Source organism: Theobroma cacao, chromosome 4 (genome assembly GCF_000208745.1).
Source record: "Theobroma cacao cultivar B97-61/B2 chromosome 4, Criollo_cocoa_genome_V2, whole genome shotgun sequence".
NCBI lineage: Eukaryota > Viridiplantae > Streptophyta > Magnoliopsida > Malvales > Malvaceae > Theobroma > Theobroma cacao.
In genome coordinates, this window is record NC_030853.1 from 21,538,500 (window position 1) to 21,551,036 (window position 12,537).

At 33.3% G+C, this 12,537-nt stretch overlaps 1 protein-coding gene across 1 annotated transcript; it reads right to left on the minus strand.

The window, feature by feature from the left end:
- LOC18602064 (probable dolichyl pyrophosphate Man9GlcNAc2 alpha-1,3-glucosyltransferase) lies at positions 5,312 to 12,288 on the minus strand. The gene is made up of 7 exons (XM_007033221.2): positions 12,183 to 12,288; positions 11,511 to 11,944; positions 11,228 to 11,414; positions 11,035 to 11,142; positions 7,011 to 7,172; positions 6,000 to 6,252; positions 5,312 to 5,912 (listed from the first exon to the last, which is right to left on the minus strand). Exons 2-7 carry the CDS (start codon positions 11,933 to 11,935, stop codon positions 5,416 to 5,418), a joined length of 1,632 nt encoding a protein of 543 aa, XP_007033283.1. The 5' UTR covers positions 11,936 to 11,944; positions 12,183 to 12,288; the 3' UTR covers positions 5,312 to 5,415.

Sequence of the window (12,537 nt, forward strand, 5' to 3'; positions counted from 1 at the left end):
TTCACCACTCATTTTGAGCCTAAATTTGGTAATGACACCAATTTATTCTTATCCTATTTATCTTCCTAGCTTATTATTGTATGGTTCTGATCACTTCAAATTGATTTTCTTTAAATTTCTATCTAGTCTCAATCATTTCCATGTCCTCAATTAAAGGTGTAAAATTTTTATTAAAGAGAGTGATCTAAAATGAAACTTGGAATGAATTAGGAGGAGATGGAAAGTAAAGGAGAGGAAGGGAAGAAGGTTTCCCTTGTTTTGATGGTGCAAAAAATGAAAGGGGAAATTAAAGGAAAGGAAAATGGATATTAATCATATAATTTTACAATTATATCTTTCGTGAACAAAAGGAAAGTTGTTAACATTGTTGAGGATATAATTGGCATTCCAATCATATGCATTGAAACACTGCAAGAATTGGAAAAGGAAGGGATATGATGGTTGGTTGCCCTCCATTATCCTTCCCCTTCTTACGAGATATCTAAACAAGTCCTGTCCTCCCCTTCATTTCCTTTCCCATATTCCTCCCATTTATCTCAGTATAAGCATAGTGTAAATATTGGAATGTTTACCTAGCATAAAGGTTAATTGCTCATGCATTTAGTACATTTACTTTTTTTTTTTATTGGTTGGTGTATAATCCTTTACTTAAAAAGTAAAATTCGAATCCCTCTTCATCAAATTTTAAAAAAAAATTCTTTATTTACCTCAATCATAATATAAATGACTTGTTTACATAGCGTAGATATATTTTTTTCTACATGAGATATTGAACTACACAATGTAAGGGTAGTAACACTCTCTCATCTCATCACAAATCCTGCCTCACTCATCTCAATTTTGAATTTGAGACCTTTAAAATTTAAAATAGAGTCTTATAGCTCTAACCGCGTAGACGGTCCTTTATGGACTTACGCCTAACATAAATGTTAATTCCTCGTGCATATAGCTCATTTAAAAAGAAAAAAAAACATAAAACATATATTTTGAAAAAAATACTATTACGATGAATTTTTTTTTTTTTTGGTTTTTGGAATCAAAAAAGTAACAGATGCTTTTAAATATAAAAGCAAAAATAATTTCCAAACATTAGTATTTAAAATTTCCAATAACAAATATGATTGTTCTTTCATATGACAGTAACTATATTTAAATTAACACTAAATTATAACCATTTGCTCTTTTTTGAGAAGAAACAAATTCTTTAATATTTACTATTTTAAAAAAACAACTAAATGAAACTTAAGTGTTTCATTATTATTTTAATTTAAACGAAAATACAACTTACCATGAAGTAAACATTAAATAGATATAACCAAATTGATAGTCATATCTATATTAAAATAATTTCGAATTTAAACATATTGGCAGCATGACATACGGCTGTAGATGACAATTTGCACAATATAAAAAGTGCAAATGTTTGTCAAACAATGCTCTTCATGGTCACTATATATCAAATCAAATAGTAAATGAGAATGCAACCAAAGGTACTTGAAGATAATATATAAATGTTGTAACAAAATTTGGATTTATTTGAAAAACCTTGTACGGTAAAACATTAACTTGGCTACTGGTTTCCTTCAAAAGACCACTTGTCAAGAACTTAAGGCTTACCGGGGTGGGCAATTTATTGAAAAGCAAGAAGAGATACTTTTGACTTTGTAGGGACATTGACCCTATCCCAACAGAGTCAACCACAGCTTTGAGATGAGAGAATCATTATTTATTTATTTATTTTTTAATAAAATTTTAACCGGATGTATAAAGAGAAATATTAAAGTATTTATAAGAATTAATTGTTCATGATCACTTTATTATTTGTTACTTTTTTGTGCCATTTATAAGTAGTCTGATCAATGTCTTACATTCAAAGGTTGTAGATATTTTTTTAAGTGTATCTCAAGTTTGATTCTTGTGCAACTTGTGAGACAAAAGAAGATGCATAAATTTTTTTTTACTGTTCTTTTATTATTGTTTTTATGGGGATGGAAGATACATGAATACCAATAAATGACATTTCATGCAGTGTTCCTGTTTTTTCACATTAAACTATGATATCATCACTTTCCCCATGCATCCTTGTCCTAATTCCTTGCACATGCATATGCAGAGAGGCCATAAATTGCATGAGCTCTTTAATTTGACAACAGGACTTCTGATTCTATATTTAATTTGTGCAGTATTTAATTAATTTTATAATTAAGCAACAAGATATATAAATTGAATTTTATCTGCAATACTGCCAAGTTGTAGGTTAACCATAATACTCTTTAACAAATAAATATACTACTAATTAAATTGATATAGTGGTAAAGACAACAATTTATTACTAATTATTAAAGATGAAAAAAGTGTAACAACACTTCTTAAGTTTCATGCATGGTATAAATATGTATGCTACTAAAAAACAAATGCCATAATTATTACCCAAATTCGTTGTACTAAATTTCTATTAGCACACCCAAATTTATAAATTTATCGAAATATCTAAATCTCTCCCAAAATAAAGAATATCCCAAAGCTTGGAACTAAAATTTGAGATCTTGATTTGAGTTTTAAAATGAGTGAGATAAGATTTATGAACTTATTATATAATTCAAAATCCTTATATAACAATATAAATCATACCATACTAAATATCATGGTTGGATTAGGGTTCCCCAGTTTTTCTCGTGGCCCTATATATCTATGTCCTTTAGGAGATTTAGCAGTTCCCGTTCCAAAATTTCATATATATTACCGAAATTTTGAAGGCAATAGCAAGGCTGATTTAATTTGGTGATATGGAAAGAAATGAGTGTAAATCAAGTAAATTATTTAAAAGATATTTTTTATTATTATATAAATTTTAAAAAATATATATGAAGTGATTCGACATTCATAATGACATGATGCATGAAAAAACGAACATCAAAATTACTTTTCATTTGTTAGATTGCTTTTAGACTGGACAAATTCATACTTCCTTTTAGACCGATATATATATATATAATCATAAAGATGAATGATTTAGCTCTGCATGGCTCATGCACATGGTAATAGGAAGACAAATTTAAAAAAAGCAGTGCTGGAGCAAGCACAAGATTTCAAAGCTTGCTTTATGGCTCCGGCCAAATTAAAGGACTCAAGTGGGATCAAGAATCCCACATCAACCTAGACAAAACATTAATCTACACTTTCTAATTCGGATAAATGGGTAGTTAGAATCAGTTTTAAGAATCTAAATCGTATCAACTTTGGATTTGTTCCTTGCAAGAACAAAAAAAAAATTAAATTGCATGCATTGTACTAATCTGGCGGCAGGGATTGGCAAGTCGGTGCGTAAAATTTATCTAACATTATTGTAAAAGAAAAAAAAAAAGGCACGCAAAATTTGTCAAAAAAGTTAACACGCACTTTTGTTAAAGATAGAATAACTGCAAAGATTAATAAACAGTTAATTCCAATTCCAATGTCATCGATGACGGAAAGTGATCAGAGGAAGATGGAAGAATAATCATCTACTAATGATTAAAGGGGCTTGCACATTTTGATATATTTATGAGAAGGGAAAAAGAAGAGGTAGGAATTATTGACTCCTGCGTCAAAAAGGACGGGAAAAAGTGAGAAAATGGACATATGCATTTGAAACTGTGTTAAGAGTCTCCCTTTTTAACGAGAGCATAAGGAACATATTCTTGATGGGATGCCCTTGTTTGGGGTAGTCTTATTCAAAGTATAGATTCTTGTGTACGGTTCTGATTGAATTAATAACAAGAAACCATGGATGAGATTTGTATTAAGGGGCCCCACTTGTTTTTCTTTCTCCTCTGTTTTCATTTTTATTCCCTCATGTAACCTTCTTTGATTCCATCAATTCATGTGTCAAAAATTCAATGCTACATATGGACTCATTGTTAGCAACACGTAATCTTCTACCAAATTATCTCCATAATTTTAGCCGTTGAGATATTCACTTAATAATTTCTAGATGGAAAGAGGATGAAATACTGGTTAGTAATTTTGGACATGGCTTATAAGACTACACGAACTAAAGTAATTAAATAAGTTTTTAAGTTTTGTATAACCATGTTCTGTATCATATTCGTGTGATCCCTTTATGATGGAAAAATTTTTGTTTGCAACATAAAATTTTCGTATGCACATGTTTTATGTGCATTGATTCGTATGACTCATTTAAACACGTTTAATTATTTATATTAATAAAATTATCCACAAAACTCAACACATCCAACATGTTTAAATACATTTAAAATTAATTCATATTTAAAAATGCTATATAACTAAATAAGTTAATAATTTCTTAAATAAATAAATTCAATAGATCAATTGCGTCGTATCATACACACGATCGACTTATCTGATTATATGTATTAATTGTTCCTTATCTTATAACTCTAATACAAACAAACGTGTCGTGTGAGGGTCAAGACCCCTTTAGCACAATTCTTTGAACCGATTTATCCATTATTCTTGTAATTTTGATGCGAAACCATAAGGACCTATTAACGCAGAATTGCTAACCCCAGAATTTATGAGAAGGGAAAAATACTACCTCTCAATGTGTACTCAGAAGGGAGTCTGTTTTGGAATCAATGCTTTTGTTTCCTTTAATTAGTTAAGTCTGATTTAGGCATAGACTTGGTCTGTGGATTTCAGGGATAGAACCTATTCTCTTTCTAGTTAAGTCTAATAACAGTTGTGATGGTCCGTACGCATGCTGTGTTAAGTAAGTGTGAAGGCTTGGCTGAAAGTAATTTAAGATAAAGATGCTAAGCATATAGATCCCATTCAATGAACTTCTTCAGAGATTGAGATTAAGTCTAGAATGGAGGTGTTTTATGCTCCCATTTTTCACCTTTTTTTTTTCTTTTTAAGGTGCATGAGCTATCTGCCAGCTTCCCAGTTAACCAAAGAAGGAATGAGTAAACCAGGATTATTAGAGAATCAGAACCTTAGCCTAATCCAACCTATGAAGCAGGCACACTATAGCCCGGTTCTTGTTTAAGTCTCTTTTTACTTAAAAAGCCAGAATGAGTTCAAGACTTTACTGCCCATTTTCTCTTTTCTTCTTTAAGGGGAATAAGAAGGAAAATCATGTAACTTGCTGCGAGCGGAAAAATTCCATATGGGCAACCCCAGTTCATTGTTAAGAACCCTTGCAAAGGCGCTTCTGACACTTTCACTACCTTTATTCACATAGTCAATCAGTCGTACTCCTATCACATGGCATGTCAAGGTGGTCATTCAGATACAAAATCATGCCAACACAATTTAGTCGGAAAACATCCAGAAAGAGATGAAGATAAGTCTGGCATAATGAAAATCCATTCACCAAGTATTCACAAACGAGTCTGCTGCCACATCCCAATAAAAAGTAGTACTTCTCATGAAGTTAATGTTAGTGAACAATCAGATAAGCTTCTTTTGTTTATCTTTCGATGTAAGATGTTTCAACAACATCCATTGCTTTGAATTAAAGTAAAAAGTAAATATAATGAACTGAGAAAAGCAGAGAAGCATAATCACTGCCTCAAAAAGGAAAGGATACTTCTTTGGAGGACGCATAGTCAAGTAAATAACATGCAGAATAAGAGAACACAAACAGAGAAAGCCCATTACAAGTGGGTGGAAAGCAACGGAAGAAACAAACTTCGTGCCTTTCTTGGCCTTTTGTTTATGATCAAGGGTTTTGCTGCTGTTGCATCTTCCACCTGGCCCACCAGGTGCAAAATAGAGAAGGACAAAGAGAGCATAAAGAGCCATATATGCTAGAACCAGTTTGTCACGTTGTAGAAGAGGAAACATAGAGAACATGGCAAAGTGTGTTAACCACAACAAAGAACGAGGCTCTTCCAGAGCTAACAGGCTAAGAGGCAGAAGTGGAAGCAGAATAGACTTCTCGTGCACTGCAGAAGGGGAAGTAGTGATGCTGAGAACTGCTAGGGGGTAAAAATAAAAGGCTAGAAGGATGAAAACAGAAAGGAAATACATACCTTGAAATGAGAATAAGTAGAACGACAAAGAACTATTTAGCAGCCCATAAAGAAAGCCCTTACTGCTTGGAGCAAGCACTTGTTGAACCATTGAGGGTAGACAGGTTAAAACGGTTGCAGCAAGGCTAAAAATTCTCAATGATTGTGTAGTAAATACTTTTTTCCATTTTACAAGCACTGAAGTGGTGCACCAAAAATTAGCCACATAATCCTCGTATATCCCTCTCTCGAATGGAGCAAGACGAGATAGAACCTGCAAGAGGTACAAATATTAGAGGAAAGGGCAATAGCTTTCTTCAATATCTAGAATGCCTTATTTTTTAAATATATATATATATATACATGAAAGTTTCCTTTCAACAAGATTGAAGCTACAGGTTATAGAACCAGTACAGCAGGATAGGTGTCAGTAATTTCAGTATTCAATCCCATAAACAAGATCAGTCATCTCGGATAAATGGAACATAAGAAAAAATACTGGGTTTAAAATTTTTTTCCATATATCCTGATGAGAATGTCGATGAGTTTCTTATAGTCCTCTCAGAAAATGATACTCTCCAGAATAAGATTATTACAAGATGGGATACTTTGATGGATGAACTTGTCTGCTTTTTCCCTTGAGTTCTAATTTCAACTAGAAAGATAGATATACTAGTTAAATGCAATATGATTAAATATTGGGAAAAGCATCTGACCGCTTACTTGTTTGACAAAAAAAAAATTACAATTGAGTTGCCAATCCAAAATAAATCCCATAAGTACAAGTGTGTTCAATAGTAAAAATTTATTAAAAAGTAATTAAAATAGGGACATTCAAGTTCTCTTGGAACAACCATAAGTTCTGTATATTAGACTAACAAACAAGCAAGAGGAAAAATGGCAAAGAGAACTATGCTTTTAAAATAAATAAGAGCAAGCTATGGAAGAACAGAAAGCTAATTGGAGAATAGGAACTAGGTGTGAGGAAAAGCAGAAAAGAAAAAGAGAAAAGGATTTCATTCTGCCACTTACACTGAAAGCAGCATCTTTTGAATGAAGATATGGCCACCAGACAATTGCAAACGTTCCTATAACCATCAATCCCAGCTTTGACACCTCAAGCAGTGGATTCTTATGCCTCAGGCATTTACCTAATAGATAGCTAAAAAATGCAGGTGCAAAATATGCACTCATCTGGAAAACATAAAACCATAGGAAGATCCACATTAAAAAACTAATCCAGAATAAATCAGCAATGATACATCAACATCTTGTAGAAGCAAACACAAAGACCTATTGAAATAAATTTTAAGTCAATTTTTAAGTGGAGAAATTAACTTTTCATGTTAAATTTAATTGATCAGTTAGATATCTCAGCAACACCTCTTCATTTCTAAGCATAACCTCTGCTTCCTTCTTAACCGAAATATAGCCCCCATGCTAGTATATCAAAAGAGTTTCACCAAGAATAATCAAATGAAAGCCAATTTGGTCTAAAACCAGACTAGAGCAATATGACTATTCTTGGAAAGGATCATGATGCAGGTGCATCAAGAATTTTATTTTATTTAATATTTTTGTTACCTTAGATTTTATTTTCTTTATTTTATTTAGTTTGATATTCTTTTTCCTATCTTTATTAGAATTTTAATACTTTAAGTCTTTATTTAGGATTAGGATTACTATTTGATTAGGATTTATCTTAGCTATTATAAATAGGTGATCATAGATATAGGATTATTATTATCATCTTTTGTTATTTTGAATATTTATTCAAGAGGTTTCTTTAAAAAACCCAATTCCAACACAATCAACCCTATTCTAGCCCTAATTGTTGAGTTCTAATTGCCCTAAACCTTTTGGCTACATCAAGTGGTATCAGAGCAAACGATCCTACTATTTTTTTAACTAAGAGACTATGGTAAAGGCAATCAGCCCCAACAGGTTGAGTTAGCAGAGATGCGGAGAATGATTGATGAATTGACCTGAGCTGTGCAAGCCTTGCAGCGTCGAGAACCAGTGGGAGCCCGAATGGAGAATCCGGAAAGTGACCACAACCTCCTTGAGATTCAAGATCTTGAAGATGATGATGAATATGAGAACGAGAATCCCTTTCATGAAAATGGACCCGCAAATCAAACAGCAAGAGTTGGATTGGAAGGCCGATTATTACATGCTCTTGATTTATATGGTGCAGGAATCAAAATCAAAGTAACTGATTTTTATGGGGAATTTCATGCGGAGGAATATTTGGATTGGAAAGCTAGTTTGAAAACTTACTTTAAATGGAAACCCATGGCAAAGAATAGAAAAGTGTTATTTGTAAAGCTGAAATTGGAGGGTACTACACTTCAATGGTGGAAGAGAGTTGAAGACCAACGTGCACAACAAGAGAAGCTTAAAGTCAACACTTGGGAGCACATGAAAAGTAAATTATGAAAGCAATTTTTACCTGCTGATTATACTATGAAATTATATGAAAAGTTTCATTGTTTGAAGCAAAATAACATGACTATTAAGGAGTATACATCGGAGTTCAATAACTTATTAATTCGGGTTGGGTTAGCTGAGAGTAACGAACAAATTACTTCTTCTAATCTTACTGGTTTGAATCATTCTATTAGAGACGAGATGGAAGTAGTTCGTTTATACAACATTGAAGATGCTCCTCCATATGCTTTATTAGCAGAAAAACGAGTTTCATGCTATGGTGCTAGAAAGCTCTTATATGGCACCGATTGGCAAAACAATTCTGGAGCAAGACAAGGTTACCAAACATCCCAACAAAATTATCGAGAGACTACCACAACCAATAAAACTAATGAAGGTGCAACCAACGTTGAAAAGAACGCATAAAGGCAAGAGTATAATGCCTTATGGTGGACAAAACAGTTCTGGTTCTCATATAAATAAAAGAGGCAGCAATTCCCATATTCAATGTTTTACTTGTGGGAATAAGGGACACACTTCTTTTGCTTGCCCACAAAGAAAGGCAAACTTAGTAGAATTTAGGGAGGAATTATAACCTATTTATGATAAATATGATGAGGAAATAGAAGAAATTAATGTGTATCCTGCACAAGGCGAGTCCTTGGTGGTAAAAAGAGTGATGACTACAACAATCAATGAAGAAGAAGAAAATTGGAGACGAAGTATATTCCACACACGTTTGTTAAGATAAAGTGTGTGATCTCGTTATTGATGGAGGAACCATGTAAAATATTATTTTAAAAGAGGCGGTAGACAAATTGAAGCTTCCTACAAGCAAACATCCTCATCCTTAGAAGATTAAGTGGCTAAAGAAAGGACATGGGGTACCGGTAACTACTCAATGTTTGATGAAATTCACTATAGGAGATAACTTGGATGATAACGCTTTATGTGATGTGCCAATGGATGTTGGTCACATTCTTGTTGGTAGACCTTGATTGTATGATCATGATATGGATCATAAGACGAAGCCAAATACCTATTCCTTCTACAAGGATAATAAGAGGTATACTATATATCCTCTTAAAAAAAAGACTAAACAATCAGCAACTTCAAGCCTTACAAATAGCAAAATCAGCAAAATGACTAGGTATTTATCTGCTGAAAATTTTGAAGCTGCAGGTAGTAATGTAGAGGAATTGAAACAAGTGAATCCAAGCATCTATGAGAAGTATGTTAAGGCCTACTTGTTGAAGATGAGTCTTTTCTGACCAAAGGAGACTGATGCAGGCGCATCAAGAATTTTATTTTATTTAGTATTTTCGTTATTTTAGGATTTTATTTTCTTTATTTTATTTAGTTTGAGATTCTTTTTCTTATCTTATTAGAATTTTAGTACTTTTAAGTATTTATTTAAGATTAAGATTACTATTTGATTAGGATTTATCTAAGCTATTATAAAAAGATAATCCTAGATATAGGATTATTATTATCATCTTTTGTTATTTTGAATATTTATTCAAGAGGTTTCTTTAAAAAACCCAATTATCTTTCTATTGTTCCAACACAATCAACTCTATTCTAGCCGTAATTGTTGAGTTCTAATTGCCCTAAATCTTTCGACTACATCAGATCAGAAGTTCATCCACGATTCAAATTAGAGGTTCAGGTATTCTAAAGCTTGCTGGTTTATCAAGATTCCAGCAGATATGCTCATATACCCATGATACAAGAAAAGCAACAAATATTACAACTGAAGACTTAACACAACCTTCTTCATCAGTTCAGTTAAAGCATAATGATCATCATCAAAGTTTCTTTTCATGGATCTATATTCTTAAATGCAGGGAAACAGCTGGAAATGTTCATCATGTCCTATGTCATCATGAATGAAATAAAATTAGTCTGCATGACAGGACAGAATGTGCACACCACTTGTGAATAGTTTCTAACAATCATCTCTCATACAGCTAACAGCTTTGTCATGTCCAGCAACGAAAATGCACTTAACAAAAGAGTATTCTCCGCAAAAGCAACAAAAGGGTATTCTCTACAAAAGCCATATTTGGTCATATGTAAGACAAGTTCTTAACACATATTGAAAGTTTCCATATGATACGGGAATCAGTGATTTAATATTAAAAGACATACTGAAACCCTGTCAAGCAAAAGGATCATAGCTACATTTTTCCATTTCCTTCATTTTCTTTCTTGTCTCATCATGTCCAGAATTATCAAATCAAAGAATAGTCACACAATTTCTCATAGGAGTGACTTCGATAAAAATATAGGCAACACCAATATTTAAATTGACCTTCCGTAGAAGAATTATCTTCAATGTTAGTTGTTACCTCACAAATCATCTACTGTTCTATACGTGCCATTTGAATTCTTACATGTAATCCTTCCTTTCACATCAATTAGCATTTATCGACTACTTGAAATTGTATGACATTATACAGTTATTTCTGTCAAGTGATAACTAGGAGACTTACAGAGAAAGAACAATCAACAGTACATGAATGCAATAAGCCCCACATTTGATCAGCAGTAAATAGATTCTTTGGATAAATGGAAAAAGGATCGCAGAATAGTAATATAAAGCAACAGCTAAACCAGAAAGCACCTGTTTATGGTTGAGAGCAAGACAATATAGGACAGAAGCCACAGGATCCCTCTGAGAGAGTGATGCAGCAACAGCGGCCATGGTAAAACCCAAGCTGATACAATTGTACTGCAACAGAACCAAACAGATATTAGATCCAATGTGATCTTCCATAATTTAGTAGAAATAGAGAGGAAAATGGAGGTAATAAAACCTGAAAATGACCATGGTCAATTAGGATCAGGCATGGGTTGAGTAGAATAATTGCAATGTGCCATGCTACATCACTTTTACGGCCCCTGCCAGACTGCATGGCACGATACACAAACACAAAATAAAGAACTGCTGGGAAGAATATCAGCACATCAGAAAATAAAACTGTCCATCTCATGAGCAATTTCCTGCACATATGTGCCCAAACACTACAATCAGACACAACAAACTCAAAACTGGGAAACATAAAAAGAAGCAACAATGCGAAACCACAAAATACCAACCCAAGATAGGACTCATGACCCCGGGAAGTAAAAAGCGCAACAGAGTCAGGATCGAAAGTTTTAAGGAAAACCCCATGAATGTAACTCTGATAAGCAGTTAACGGTGGATAATCAAGGCCCCAATAACTAAGATTGTTAACACTGCTGTTGCGATACCAGTCCTTGGCTGGAAGATTAAGAGTAATCTCCATCCAATGCCTTTGTGCCTCGTAATCCCCATACTTAGGGGGAGTTTTGGCACCGGAATATGGATGGAGACCAACAGCTACGCGTACCAATAGCGCGAATAGGGATATACAAAGGAACGAATGTTTAATCCCTTTTTGAACCAGCCACCACCAAGGATCACCTTCACTATCATCATTCTCAGCATTTACCATATCTTCCAGCCTCTTAACCTTTTCCATTCCTCTTTTTTTCTTCATTCTTTTTCACTACGGCGTAGAAAGTTCAATTCGTCAATAAAAATTTAAGCAGATTCATAACAATAAAAAACAATGCATATAAAAGCATAAACAAGAGGAAATCAAGAATTTTCTTAATAACTACTGTGACAAATATCAACGTTAAAAACCCAGAAATTCAAGTAACCAACTGATTAATTAACTTGTGTCAAGTAGGGAAGAAATGCAAAATAAACAAAGAGAAGAAAGGAAGAGAGGTAGGGCTGACCTGGGAGAAGCGAGGCCCCGAATCAGAGAAGAAGGGAGAGAGAGAGAGAGAGAGAGAGAGAGGTAATCTTGGATTTGAACAACAAGGGTACGCCGGGCTGGGTTATGGAAGAGAATAAGTGGCCTAGTAACTTGACATGGACGGATAGATTTATAAGCTTACTGGCCCATTTAATCTACAGTACTAAATTTATATTTATATATCTAAAATCTAAGAGAAAGCACGATTCAGTATTTTTGATTTTCAGTTCATTTTTTTTAAATCTATTAAAAATATTCACCTTTAAAATCGTCTAAACCAAACCGTATAAGAGGCCAATTTTGATCGATTTTAAACGGCTTCAATTCAATCGGCT